This window comes from Lepus europaeus, chromosome 4 (genome assembly GCF_033115175.1).
Source record: "Lepus europaeus isolate LE1 chromosome 4, mLepTim1.pri, whole genome shotgun sequence".
NCBI classification, from domain to species: Eukaryota; Metazoa; Chordata; class Mammalia; order Lagomorpha; family Leporidae; genus Lepus; species Lepus europaeus.
Window position 1 is genome coordinate 51,873,814 of NC_084830.1, and position 12,526 is coordinate 51,886,339.

At 37.5% G+C, this 12,526-nt stretch overlaps 1 protein-coding gene across 1 annotated transcript in view; it reads right to left on the reverse strand.

Annotated features, from left to right (window-relative positions):
• LRRC69 (leucine rich repeat containing 69) overlaps nt 1–12,526 on the reverse strand; it is a 132,426-nt gene that overhangs the window by 11,134 nt on the left and 108,766 nt on the right. The window contains exons 7-8 of the mRNA XM_062189867.1: nt 11,939–12,040; nt 7,354–7,533 (exon numbers count right to left, since the gene is read on the reverse strand). Of these exons, the coding sequence (XP_062045851.1) occupies nt 7,354–7,533; nt 11,939–12,040 (282 nt within the window). The remainder of the gene's footprint in view (nt 1–7,353; nt 7,534–11,938; nt 12,041–12,526) is intronic.

Genomic DNA, 12,526 nt, shown 5'->3' on the forward strand with positions numbered 1-12,526 from the left:
GTGATTTAACATCAATATTTTAACCTCATTTGAAATGAATGGGTGAATACCTGGGTTGAAAAGCAGAGGAAAGATAGTCCAGCAAATTTGGTTAAGGGCAAGGAATCCCATGCATGGGTTCTCTCCTCACAGCATCTACTTAGCAGCTCTGGGCATTTGGCAAAAATCACTTTACTACTCTGTGCCTCATGCTTCTCAGCAGTGTCCTTGGGGTTATTTGGGACATTAAGTTTTCCAGGTGGTATTCTTAGTACATCAGACACACACTTGGTACCAAGAATATGTGTAGTTACTTTCATTATGTTGTAATTTCTGTAAGACAGACTTAAATGAGACTAGCAGCTCATCAGAGAATTTTGAAAAGGAGTCTTTCAGAGCAAATAAGAGCGCAAAAACTTGTCCAGGGTGTTCAAACTATGGCCATTGAAAAACACAGTGTTTTGGCAAATTTGCCAAGTAATCTGACATGTAGTACTCATTAAATACCTTCTGACTATAGCAGTCTATTCCAGATGATAATGTGGACAGCTTACAGATAGGTCACATTTGTGATCAGAATCACATATGTACTCCATCTTGAGGACAAACATAGATTTCTATTCTCATTCCCCAGTGTTGATCTTTCCTTTTATTGTCGTTTAACGCCCAGCTGGTTTTGACTTCTAAATTTCTTCTCAATCATTATTTCAATGTTCTCTTGGGCTTTAAGACTAGCTCTAAATCCAGTGCTTTCTGAAAAGCTTGACAATAGCCCTCTTTCCTCATTTTGAGTAGGTCTGCCAACTTCTCTCTATGATATATTTGATATAATACATTTATAAGATAACAAAAAGAGGAGCCAATATTCAAATCTAGATCTGATTCATCATTCAGCAGAAATAAAATATGCTCCAAACAGTGATAAGCTGACCCTATTTAAAGTCAAACAAAAATAAAATTATCCTTGAATTCCTTGAGCTTGGGATTCAATGGTAGATAGATATCAAACACCAAATAAACAAATAACCTCAAATTCTGCTAAGTGCCATGAAGACTTCAAAACTTTCTGGTTGGAAAACTGACTTATTTTTGACAAAGACAGTTTCATAGCAAAAGCATTAACACATTAAAGACTGGACAACTGGCTGTTTCTTATTCATTGAGAACTTTACCAGTATGAATACAGCCCAGTAAAAATGTAACTAGGTTGAGGATGTTTTCTCTGATTAAATATTTCCTCTTTTTAAGTATTTTTCCTAAGCACAAGTGGATGTTCTTAGTACAAATGACTAATAGAGAGGAAAAAAAATATTTGGTATTCCTATTAGGCTTCCAATTCCTTAGAAAGTATTTTTGCAAACCTGATGCCATGTTGGATGATGGTGATTGTATGAATTTCTTAGAAATTATATACATGTCCTTTCCTAATTATTTAACATTATTTCTTTGTAATAAATGAAAGCTCATTCACAAAGATGTGACAGCTGGGTTTTCACATGTCACATTTAAAAATACTCAGTGGTATCAAACATTCCGACAAAGGACACTGTGAGAAAAATTTTAGTAGTTCGATACCCCTAGCTGTAGCTGACTTAACATCTCTTAATCACTACTTGTCCTGGCGATCCTGATAGCTAGACACCAATACTGTGAAAATACCTGTTATCAGGTGATGTGAACTCCAGTGACAGCTCCTTGATTTCATTCTGTAGGATTATAAATGACCTACTTAAAGTAGCCTTTTAAATCTCTGCTCTGCTTCCTAGGGGTAAGAAGGACAGTATGGAACTGCCATAGCCTAAGCCTAGGTTAGTATATCTAAAATAACCTACATGTTTTCTGGTCCATAAATATTTGTGTTATCTGTTGTTACTCTTGATAAAAATCTATCTACCTTTTCTGACATCTTACTTTGTTATAAGAACCTATTATTTGATACAAAGTGATACCTTTTCCCTAGGTAGGCTGTTTTCTTGGTTTATCAATATCAAATTCATTTTAGACAGTATGTACACATCAAGGCAAAAAATAACAAGTGTTAAGACCAATAGAAGAAAATAGTAAACATTGGTGACCCCAGGTAAAGGAAATACAAATGTTCCTTGTACTGTTGACTCAAGTGTTGTGTTTCATTTAAAGTTTTTGAAATAAAAAATTGGTGAAAAAATGTTTTTTCTTACTGCACTTGATCATGGACAGCATGTATAGTGAATTTTGTGAAAGGAATTCCCATGATGATAATTTGATAAAGATAACGTAGCTCTGAAATATAAGTAGTGATGATCTCATAGCAGTTAGAAATGTAAACCTATGAAATAACAACTAATGTTGCTGGTGAAAATACATTATCAGCATCCACATGAGCCTTCCCTCTGTCCTTGGGGAAGCCAAGGCTATGACAGGCCTAATCCCAGCTCCATGGATACTCAGGAACACAGTAAACTTGTGTACAGGAGCCTTTGTTCTACTTAGCCAAATAAATTGGAAGCTTCCCAGTACATGGATTCGATGAAGCACATTGATGGACAATAAACTCTACAATGTACCCTTCAGCAGCTTTAGCAAGGATCCACTCAGCCTTCACGATGAGAAGGAAGTATCAAAGTGTTTATCATTTGTCTGTATGCCACAGTGGATTGATCTCTGAGCTAACCCCCACCTTTTCTTTGATACTATTATCCACATCGACATCATCATCACTAAAGATGTTATTAACATGTGTATTAAACCAATGATTTGAGATTCTGTTATATAGAAATCACCAACTAGGACTTGCTTATCAAGTAAGACACAGACATTGCCCTTTAGTTGGGGGACAGCTCTACACATGCAAGGTAAAGACGCCCAGTCCTGACAATGCATGGAAATCAATTGGGGAAATTTATAAAAATTTGAATTCCCAGGGCACTGCTTCCACAGATTCTGATTTAATAGATTTAGTGTGGGATATCATTTTTTAATTTTTCACAGGTAAATTTTGTGAGTGGCTAGTGATAAGATCCAATGAAGACATACATAAGCAGATTAGCAACTCATGCCCTTCATTGGCTCAAAGACTACCTGACTCCAAAGATACCATAAACTGGATCTATAGGATTTATAATTGGAGTCTTTAAAAAAGGAAATTGAAGCACAGATCATACAGCTATCTCCCCAGCAAAATCTACCCCTCAACATAACACTAAATCCTCAATCCCACAACTGGCCTCATAGATTAAATAGGAATCTATGGCTTCTTCTTTTTTTAAATTTTTATTTAATAAATATAAATTTCCAAAGTACAACCTTTGGATTTTAGCGGCTTTTTCCCCACATAACCTGCATATAACCTCCCACCTGCAAGTCATCCCATCTCCTACTCCCTCTTCCCATCCCATTCTTCAATGATTCATTTTTAATTTTCTTTATATACAGAAGATCAACTTAGTATATACTAAGTAAAGATTTCCACGGTTTGCACCCACACAGAAACACAAAGTATAGAGTACTGTTTGAATACTAGTTTTACCGTTAATTCACATAGTACAACACTTTAAGGACAGAGATCCTACATGGGGAGTAAGTGCACAGTGACTCCTGTTGTTGATTTAACATTTGACACTCTTATTCATGACGTCAGTAATCACCCGAGGCTCTTGTCATGAGTTGCCAAGGCTATGGAAGCCTCTTGAGTTCAACGACTTCAATTTTATTTAGACAAGGCCATAGTCAAAGTGGAAGTTCTCTCTTCCCTTTAGAGAAAGGTACCTCCTTTTTTGATAGCCCATTCTTTCCACTGGGATCTCACTCACAGAGATCTTTCATTTAGGTCAGATTTTTGCCACAGTGTCTTGGCTTTCCATGCCTGAGAAACTCTCATGGGCTTTTTATCCAGATCCGAATGCCTTAAGGGCTGATTCTGAGGCCAGAGTGCTGTTTAGGCTATCTGTATGGCTTCTTTTTGATCATCAATCCCTGCCTGCAGAAATCTCATCATTAGCCATGTCCAAAACAGAAGTTTTACCTCTCCCCCACAAAATGCTTCTCTCTTAGTCATCCTAATTTCAGTAAAAAGTATCTGCATCCATGCCATTCTTTAAGCCAAGAAACTGGAAGTCTCATTACTTCTTCCTCCAAAATTTATCTCAAATCTACCCATCTCTTCTAACAGTACCACCATAGTTTCTTGCCTGGTCTAATACAATAATAGCCTCTTTAATCTCCTTATTGCCTGCCCTCTTCTAATGTATTTTCCACTAAGAATATCTTTTCAAAGTAGAAATTTTACCTCAAATCCTTCAATTGTTTCACTAAAATTTTTAAAAGACCTAATTTCTTAGTGAAGACTACTTGATGCTTTGTAATCCAACTGCAGCTTATCTCCGTTTACCTATCAGTTAATGCTATCCAGTCAGACTAAGCTGTCTTTTAGTTCCTAAAACCAGAAAGTGATTTCCCACCTCTTAGTCCTAACACATGCTCTTCCTACTACCTGGAACTTCTGAGTCAGCTCTTCACCTGACCAACTATTTTCAGTGTCAGTTAAAATAACCTTCCTCAATAGGGCTTTCCTTATCTCAGATTTTTTAAAATTTTTATTTAATAAATATAAATTTCCAAAGTACAACCTTTGGATTTTAGTGGCTTTTTCCCCACATAACCTGCATATAACCTCCCACCTGCAAGTCATCCCATCTCCTACTCCCTCTTCCCATCCCATTCTTCAATGATTCATTTTTAATTTTCTTTATACACAGAAGATCAACTTAGTATATACTAAGTAAAGATTTCCACGGTTTGCACCCACACAGAAACACAAAGTATAGAGTACTGTTTGAATACTAGTTTTACCGTTAATTCACATAGTACAACACTTTAAGGACAGAGATCCTACATGGGGAGTAAGTGCACAGTGACTCCTGTTGTTGATTTAACATTTGACACTCTTATTCATGACGTCAGTAATCACCCGAGGCTCTTGTCATGAGTTGCCAAGGCTATGGAAGCCTCTTGAGTTCAACGACTTCAATTTTATTTAGACAAGGCCATAGTCAAAGTGGAAGTTCTCTCTTCCCTTCAGAGAAAGGTACCTCCTTTTTTGATGGCCCATTCTTTCCGCTGGTCATTTTTTTTTTTTTTTTTTTTGCCACAGTGTCTTGGCATTCCACGCATGAAATACTCTCATGGGCTTTTTATCCAGATCCGAATGCCTTAAGGGCTGAATCTGAGGCCAGAGTGCTGTTTAGGACATCTGCCATTCTATGAGTCTGCTGTGTATCCACTTCCCATGTTCTCTCCTTTTTAATTATATCAGTTAGTATTAGCAGACACTAGTCTTGTTTATGTGATCCCCTTGACTCTTAATCCTATCATTATGATCAATTATAAACTGAAACTGATCACTTTGACTAGTGAGATGGCATTGGTACATGCCACCTTGATGTATCCCAGATTTTATTTAAACTTTTTTCTTTATTAAAAGAGAACAAATTTCATGGTTTTTTTTTTTTTTTTTTTTTTTGGACAGGCAGAGTGGACAGTGAGAGAAAGAGACAGAGAGAAAGGTCTTCCTTTGCCGTTGGTTCACCCTCCAATGGCCGCCGCGGCCAGCACACTGCGGCCGGCACACCACGCTGATCCGATGGCAGGAGCCAGGTGCTTCTCCTGGTCTCCCATGGGGTGCAGGGCCCAAGCACTTGGGCCATCCTCCACTGCACTCCCGGGCCACAGCAGAGAGCTGGCCTGGAAGAGGGGCAACCTGGACAGAATCCAGCACCCCCACCGGGACTAGAACACAGTGTGCCAGCGCTGCAAGGTGGAGGATTAGCCTTTTGAGCCACACGCCGGCTATATTTCATATATATTTTAAGAGCACAATGATACTCCCCACCCCATCTTCCCTCCCTCCCTCACTCCCACCTTCCTTCAAGGTTTCTCTGTTCCTCTTGTTTGTGGAACCTATTTGTTATGGATTGAACTGTGTTCCCCACATACACCCAAGTTCATGTGGTAAAATCTTCCTTTCCAGTGCCTCAGAAGGTGACCCTGTTTGGAGATAGGGCTTTTGCAAAGGTGATCAAGTCAAAAGGTAGTCATTTGGGTGGACCTTAATCCAATATGACTGCTGTCTTTCTAAGAAGAAGAAACTTGGAGGCAGACAGACACAGAAGGAAGATGGTATGGATAGACATGGGGAGAAGAGAACCATCTACCAGCCCAGGAGAGAGGCATGGAACAGATTCTTCCTCACAGTCCTCAACAAGAACCAATCCTGCCCATAACCTGATACTGAACTTCTAGCCTCCAGAACTGAGAAAATTAATTTTTCTTGCTAAATCATCTAATTTGTGGTACTTTAATATGGTATCCTTAAATGTACTATTCTTTTTTGTCTCTTTTGTTATCATAATTTCACAGCTTGTAATTACATATATGCTTATTTGCTTAATGTTTGCCCCCATCACCAGATGATAATATTCAGAATGGCAGAAAATACTGTTTTTACTGATTTATTTAGCATTATCACTAGCCAATCCACTGCACTCTGCTGCTCCAAGGGAGGCCAAATGCTCAACAAGAGCAGAATAGACACCCGGATGTAAAGAATACGTGTTCAATGGTCTAGAACAGACAAACTATAGTCAAACTATAGTCTCCATGACAAATCTGGCCCCCATCTTGTCTTCATAAGTCTTACAAGCTAAGAATTATTTTCACATTTTTAAATTATTGAAAAAAATACAAGAAAATATTTATTGCATATGAACATTATATGGAATCCAATTTTCAAAGTTCATAAATAAAATTTTATGGGAACATAACCACCCTCATTTACATATTATCTAGGAATGGTTTCATACTACAAAGAGAGTCAATATGACAGAGACCACATTGTCTAAAACATTTACTATCTGACCATTTACCAAAAAAGTATGTCTAGAATACCGATGTAGAACATATTTTGTGGGCTATGTGAACTGCCTGTCTCCTGAGAGACATTATGTTACGGACATACACTGTGCACATTCAATATACTAGACATCATTGTGATATAAATTAACTGGATTATTCACTTTTTCTCCACCAAAATTCCATAACAGAAGCACATTTCTTCCTGGCAAAGATACTTCTGATTTTATTAGTGATAATGATGAACAAAAGTGATTTACTGATCAAAAATATTCAATTTCTATGTGATTTGAGGGAGTCGATAAATGTCAATGAATGGGTGATCTTTCTCATTATAGACACCCAAATTTGTCTACCCAATGTTAACATTATACAATTCAAGATCTCAATTCTTAGATACAATAGAGTTAGTATTGTTTGACTTATATAAGGATAAAGGGTAGGAGTAGACTTTACGTTAGTATTCACACCAAAAGCATCATTTACCTTCGATGGAGGAGAAAATTGAACACATTCCAGCCAAACAGTTAAAAAGGACTTTCCACATATTGCACATTTTTTCCCCCGAGAGATTATGTTCCTGATCTGTGGGTACAATTCTACAGCTTGTGCTAGCAAAGAATTATCTTCTGACAGTTGATTCATTACAAATCTTGATGCTATTTCCTAAATTAACAAAGAATATGGTTCCTTATAGTTTCAAAATTCTATATTACAATGATTTCCATTTCACTATTTAAAATTTTCGTTTGTTCCTTAGTTTCTGTTAAACTAAGATTCCATAGTATACATAACAGATACATTGTAAATAACCTGCATTGTAAGTAAGTTTGGTTTTTATCAATATAAGCAAAACAAGTTACTTCCATTGTAACATTTATATATAGAAATCCAATTATAATTAATTTATATTACATATTTTATAAAATAAAAAATAGTTTAGGTTCAAATTTGGTATGTTCATATGTCTCATGACAGTTAATAAGAAACATGCATGTACTCAGCTGGAACTCAAAAATTGAGTCTGTCATATTCATTAAAGTCTAAATCCTTACTACCTAAATTGTGGCCCATGGACCAGCAGAATCTGCATCACCTGGGAGCTTATTCACAGACTAGCAGATACACCTGTTGGGGAAGAGCCTGTTGGCACAGAGAAATCCACTCCGAGACTGTTTCAGAGAACGATGTCTGTTTTATTTTTGGTTTTTTGGGAATTATATACATTTTGGAATTATATACAGGCTATAATTCCAGGTTTGCAACTTTGATTTGATTGGAATGTATACATACACGTGGGCAGTATCTAGGCAGGTAGGCAAGCTACAGGTTAGAATGTGGAACAATCTATGTGAGGAAGTGTTTGAAGCTCGAGAATACATAGGCCAGGAAGTGAACTGCACGTACTCCTCCAGCTGTGCCAGATGGAGTTTGTCTGTGTCAGTGTGTTGACCATAACTTCCTCATACAGGCAGTATGCTGCCTGGAGATTACCTCTGGCACAATAGGCCCAGTAGGTTTCCTCCCAACCTGGTCCACTTCCTCCAAGACTCCCAACATACACTCTCAATCTGCTGAATCAAAATCTCATCTTAACAAGGTCCTCAGGTAATCTATATGCACATTCAGTTTAAGACATATGTTTAATTATTTACCATGTTGTGTACCTAACTAGCACTCAGTGAAGAGCAATAACTCCTATGATTTAAATGTCTGAATTCAATTTGTGTTAAACCTAGCCACACAGATATGTTTGGAAATTTACCTTTGTGCAATAATCAAATATTAAATAATTAAAGAGGTGGTGAGGGAGTGGAAGTTGCCTTTCACTAGGGTCATCAACGTCATCGTCTTAAGTAACAATACATTATATAGTACATAAAATTCGATCCTCACTGACCAAGCAAACAAACAAAAAAAGCAATTGTCTTCCTTCCTAAATACCCTTCATTGTTTATGCCACTAGCATGGAAGTCCTGTACAAAAGTTCACAAACATTACTTGAAATTTTAATAGTGTATGGGGATAGATTATTTAGTACATTTTTTTTTCTGGCTGAAGTGAAAGATTTCCCAGTGGTATTAAAATAATCCACATCAGATTAAAATAGGAATCTATGAGTAAATATAACCACCTACCTACTTACATAAATGCTTACATTCATACAAACATAACTCACTCCAATTAAAACCTTTAAAAATGTTAAAAGTAACAACAGAATTCTACCAGTTGTTATGTCCCTACTTCCTGTCACCCTATCCCTTCCAGTTTACAAGGGTCTGAAAAACCTGCCTTTATACAGCAAAGAACCCGGAGCATGTGTTCCTTAAATGTCTGATCATCCGGTAGCCCAACATCCCACCCACTTCAGCTCATTCTCCTGACAGCTGCAGGACTGAGGTAGTCTGAAAACATGAAGCCGAAAGCACTGATCTCACCAGGACTCCTAATCCTAAATGTTTACTGTCACCCTTCCTTCCTCTACGGACTTAAGCAGGCAGCTTTTAGCTGTAGGAATTCAATGACTAGGTCTCACTAGAAAGCTACAGAAAACTCATATTCAAGGACACAACTCTTCAAATAGATGGTCAAGAATGCTAAACTCTTGGAACCTATAAGTGGGTTCTTATAGATCACTTTTTCCACATATCATATCTAGACGTAATATATTTATTATACTCAGTGTATCTTTTGACAATTCTTACATCACCCCTATTATTTATATTTTTCTCCTACTTGCTGCCAATGTGTTGCTTTGAAAGAATAAACATATACCATTAAAATATAAAGTAAAATTATCATTTGGAAATGTGAGTGTATATATAGTTAACTACTGCTGGCAAGACCAATATTTATCATTTAGTACACCTCTTAAAGATACATTCAATGTACCTTTGGATAACATACAAATTAATGAAGGCCAATTCATTGTTACTTAAAAATCAAACAATCTTTTTATGGGGTTGGCATGGCACAGCGGGTTAAGCTATTGCTTATGATTCCAACATACCATGTTGGAGAGTCCATACAAATCCCAGCTGCTCCACTTCTGATTCAGTGCCTTGATAATGTGCCTGGGAAAGCACTGGAAGATGGACCAAGCACTTGGGACCCTGCCACTATGTGGCAGACCAGGATGAAATTTCTGGCTCCTGGCTCCAGCCTGGCTCAGCCCCAGCTATTGTGGCCATCTGGAGAGTAAAGCAGCAGACAGAAGACAGATCTCCCTCTCTCTCTCTCTCTCTCTCTCTCTCTCTCTCTCTCTCCCTCTCTTTGTCACTCTGCCTTTCAAATAATAAACAGTTTTTAAAATTTTTATGAATAAATAATTTCTTTTGAATAGCATACATGCTATTTTTCTGGAATATTAACTATACGTAGTTCAGAGATAATTTGTATTTCTTATCCATTGCAAATAGAAATTAGTTCCTTATATTGAATTATGAGATTATGCATATAAGTTATATTTATACAAGCATAAAAATTAAAAATATAAAAAATATAAATCCTTGCAAGAAGTAATAAATTTTGGATCTATTATATAGTCAATGGTTACTATGTGTCCGATAGACACTAAATACAGCATTATGAGCAAAGATTCTGAGATTCAGTTATACATAAGCTCACATCCTAGCTGTATGATTTATTAGCTGTGTGATTCCATTTGAGTAAGTCCTTAACCTTTGATATTGGATACCTTATCTGCAAAATAGGAGTTTTTACAATGTTATCACGTGGAATTTGGGGAATTAAATTACATAACATTGGTAAAGCATTTAGCTTGGAGCTGATGCTCTGGTGCAGCAGGTAAAGCCACCGTCTGCAGTGCTGTCATCCTATATGGGCGCTGGTTCTAGTCCCAGCTGCTCCTCTTCCAATTCAGCTCTCTGCTATGGCCTGGGAAAGCAGTAGAAGATGGCCAAGTGCTCGGGCCCTTGTATCCATATAGGAGACCTGGAAGAAGCTGCTGGTTTCTGGCTTTGGATAGGCGCAGCTCCAGCAGTTGTGGACAACTGAGGAGTGAACCAGTAGATGGGAGATCTCTCTCTCTCTCTCTCTCTCTCTCTCTCTCTCTCTGCCTCTCCCTTTCTCTCTGTGTAACTCTGACTTTCAAATAAATAAATAAATCTTTAAAAATAAATAAACAAGGGCCCGGCACTGTGGCGTTGCAGGTAAAAGCTGCCACCTAAAGTGCCGACATCCCATATGGGCACTGGTTTGAGTCCTGGCTGCTCCACTTCAAATCCAGCTCTCTGCCATGGCCTGGGAAAGCAGTGGAAGATGGCCCAAGTCCTTGGGCCCCTGTACCTGTGTGGAATATCCGAAGAAGATCCTGGCTCCTGATTTCGGATTGGTGCATCTCCGGCCGTTGTGGCCATCTGGGGAGTGAACCAGCGGATGGAAGACCTCTCTGTCTTCTCTGCCTCTCCTTCTCTCTCTAACTCTGCTTTCAAGTAAAATAAATAAATATTTAAAAATAATAATAAATAAATAAGTAAATAAAAAGCATTTAGCCTGGCCTCCACTAATGCAGTAAAGTCTGCTGCTTTCTGAGACATTAGCATCGGAAGTGGAGCAGCCTGGAATTGAACCTATGCTTATAAGGAATGCCGGCATCGAAGGTGGTGACTTAACCCACCACATCGCAATGATGGCCCCTAATTATACATTTCATGTTTTAAAAGTAATAGTAATTTTTATTATACATTTGGTTAATATTGTTGATTAAATCACATGGGTTTCAGGGATTTATAAGGCTTGGATATAGGCTATTCCTTGGTAAAGATTTTTAAAACTGCTTTTTAACCTCAAAGATCTATTAATTAAAATTTATTGTCTAATATAACAAAATATTAGACATACTTTACTGCATTTAACCATTCTATAAATCAGATGTGATTACTTGGATACTGTAAGCAAATCAAAGATTATGGGTAGGATCCACATTGCCAATGGACTAGGGTTACATTAATCATTTGGTAACTTGGCTAGAATGCTTTAAAAGCAAATTATTTAAAACTTAAATTATGACTTTAGTTTGAAGATGTATGTGAATGAACTAAGCCTTCACCTGTAGGCTCCAGACATCTTCCTGTTGTACAGTGACAATCGGTTTCTTTAGGAACAGTGGATTTTCCTCACAGTAGAATTCACTCAGCTTTAGATTCTGAAACTTGTAAAACAAAATAAAAACCATATAGCACCAAAAAAATAGCCAAATTCACCTCTAAAACTACATAGTCAATAAAATTAGACTAGAGTGGGGCAATTGGCCTAATGGTTAAGACACCTGTTAAGATACCTAGTTCCCATATAGAATGCCTGGGTTTGATGCATGGGGTCAAGTCCCTGCTTCTGCTCCTGACTCCAGTTCCCTACCAATGAGTGCCCCAGGATGCAGTGGCAATTACTCAATGACCTGTACTGAGTTCCTGGTTCTCAGCTTTGGCCCCCAGCCTAGCTTTGAGGTCATTGCAGGTGTTGTAGATGTTTGGGGAGTGAACTAGAGAATTCTCTCTCTCTCCCCACCCCTCTCTCTCAAAAAAAAAATAATAATAATTTTTAAAATGCTTTAATAAAATTAGGTGAAAATTAACTTTATTTACAATTTATTACACATTAGTATTATCTTAAAGATTTTATTTATTTATTTGAGAAG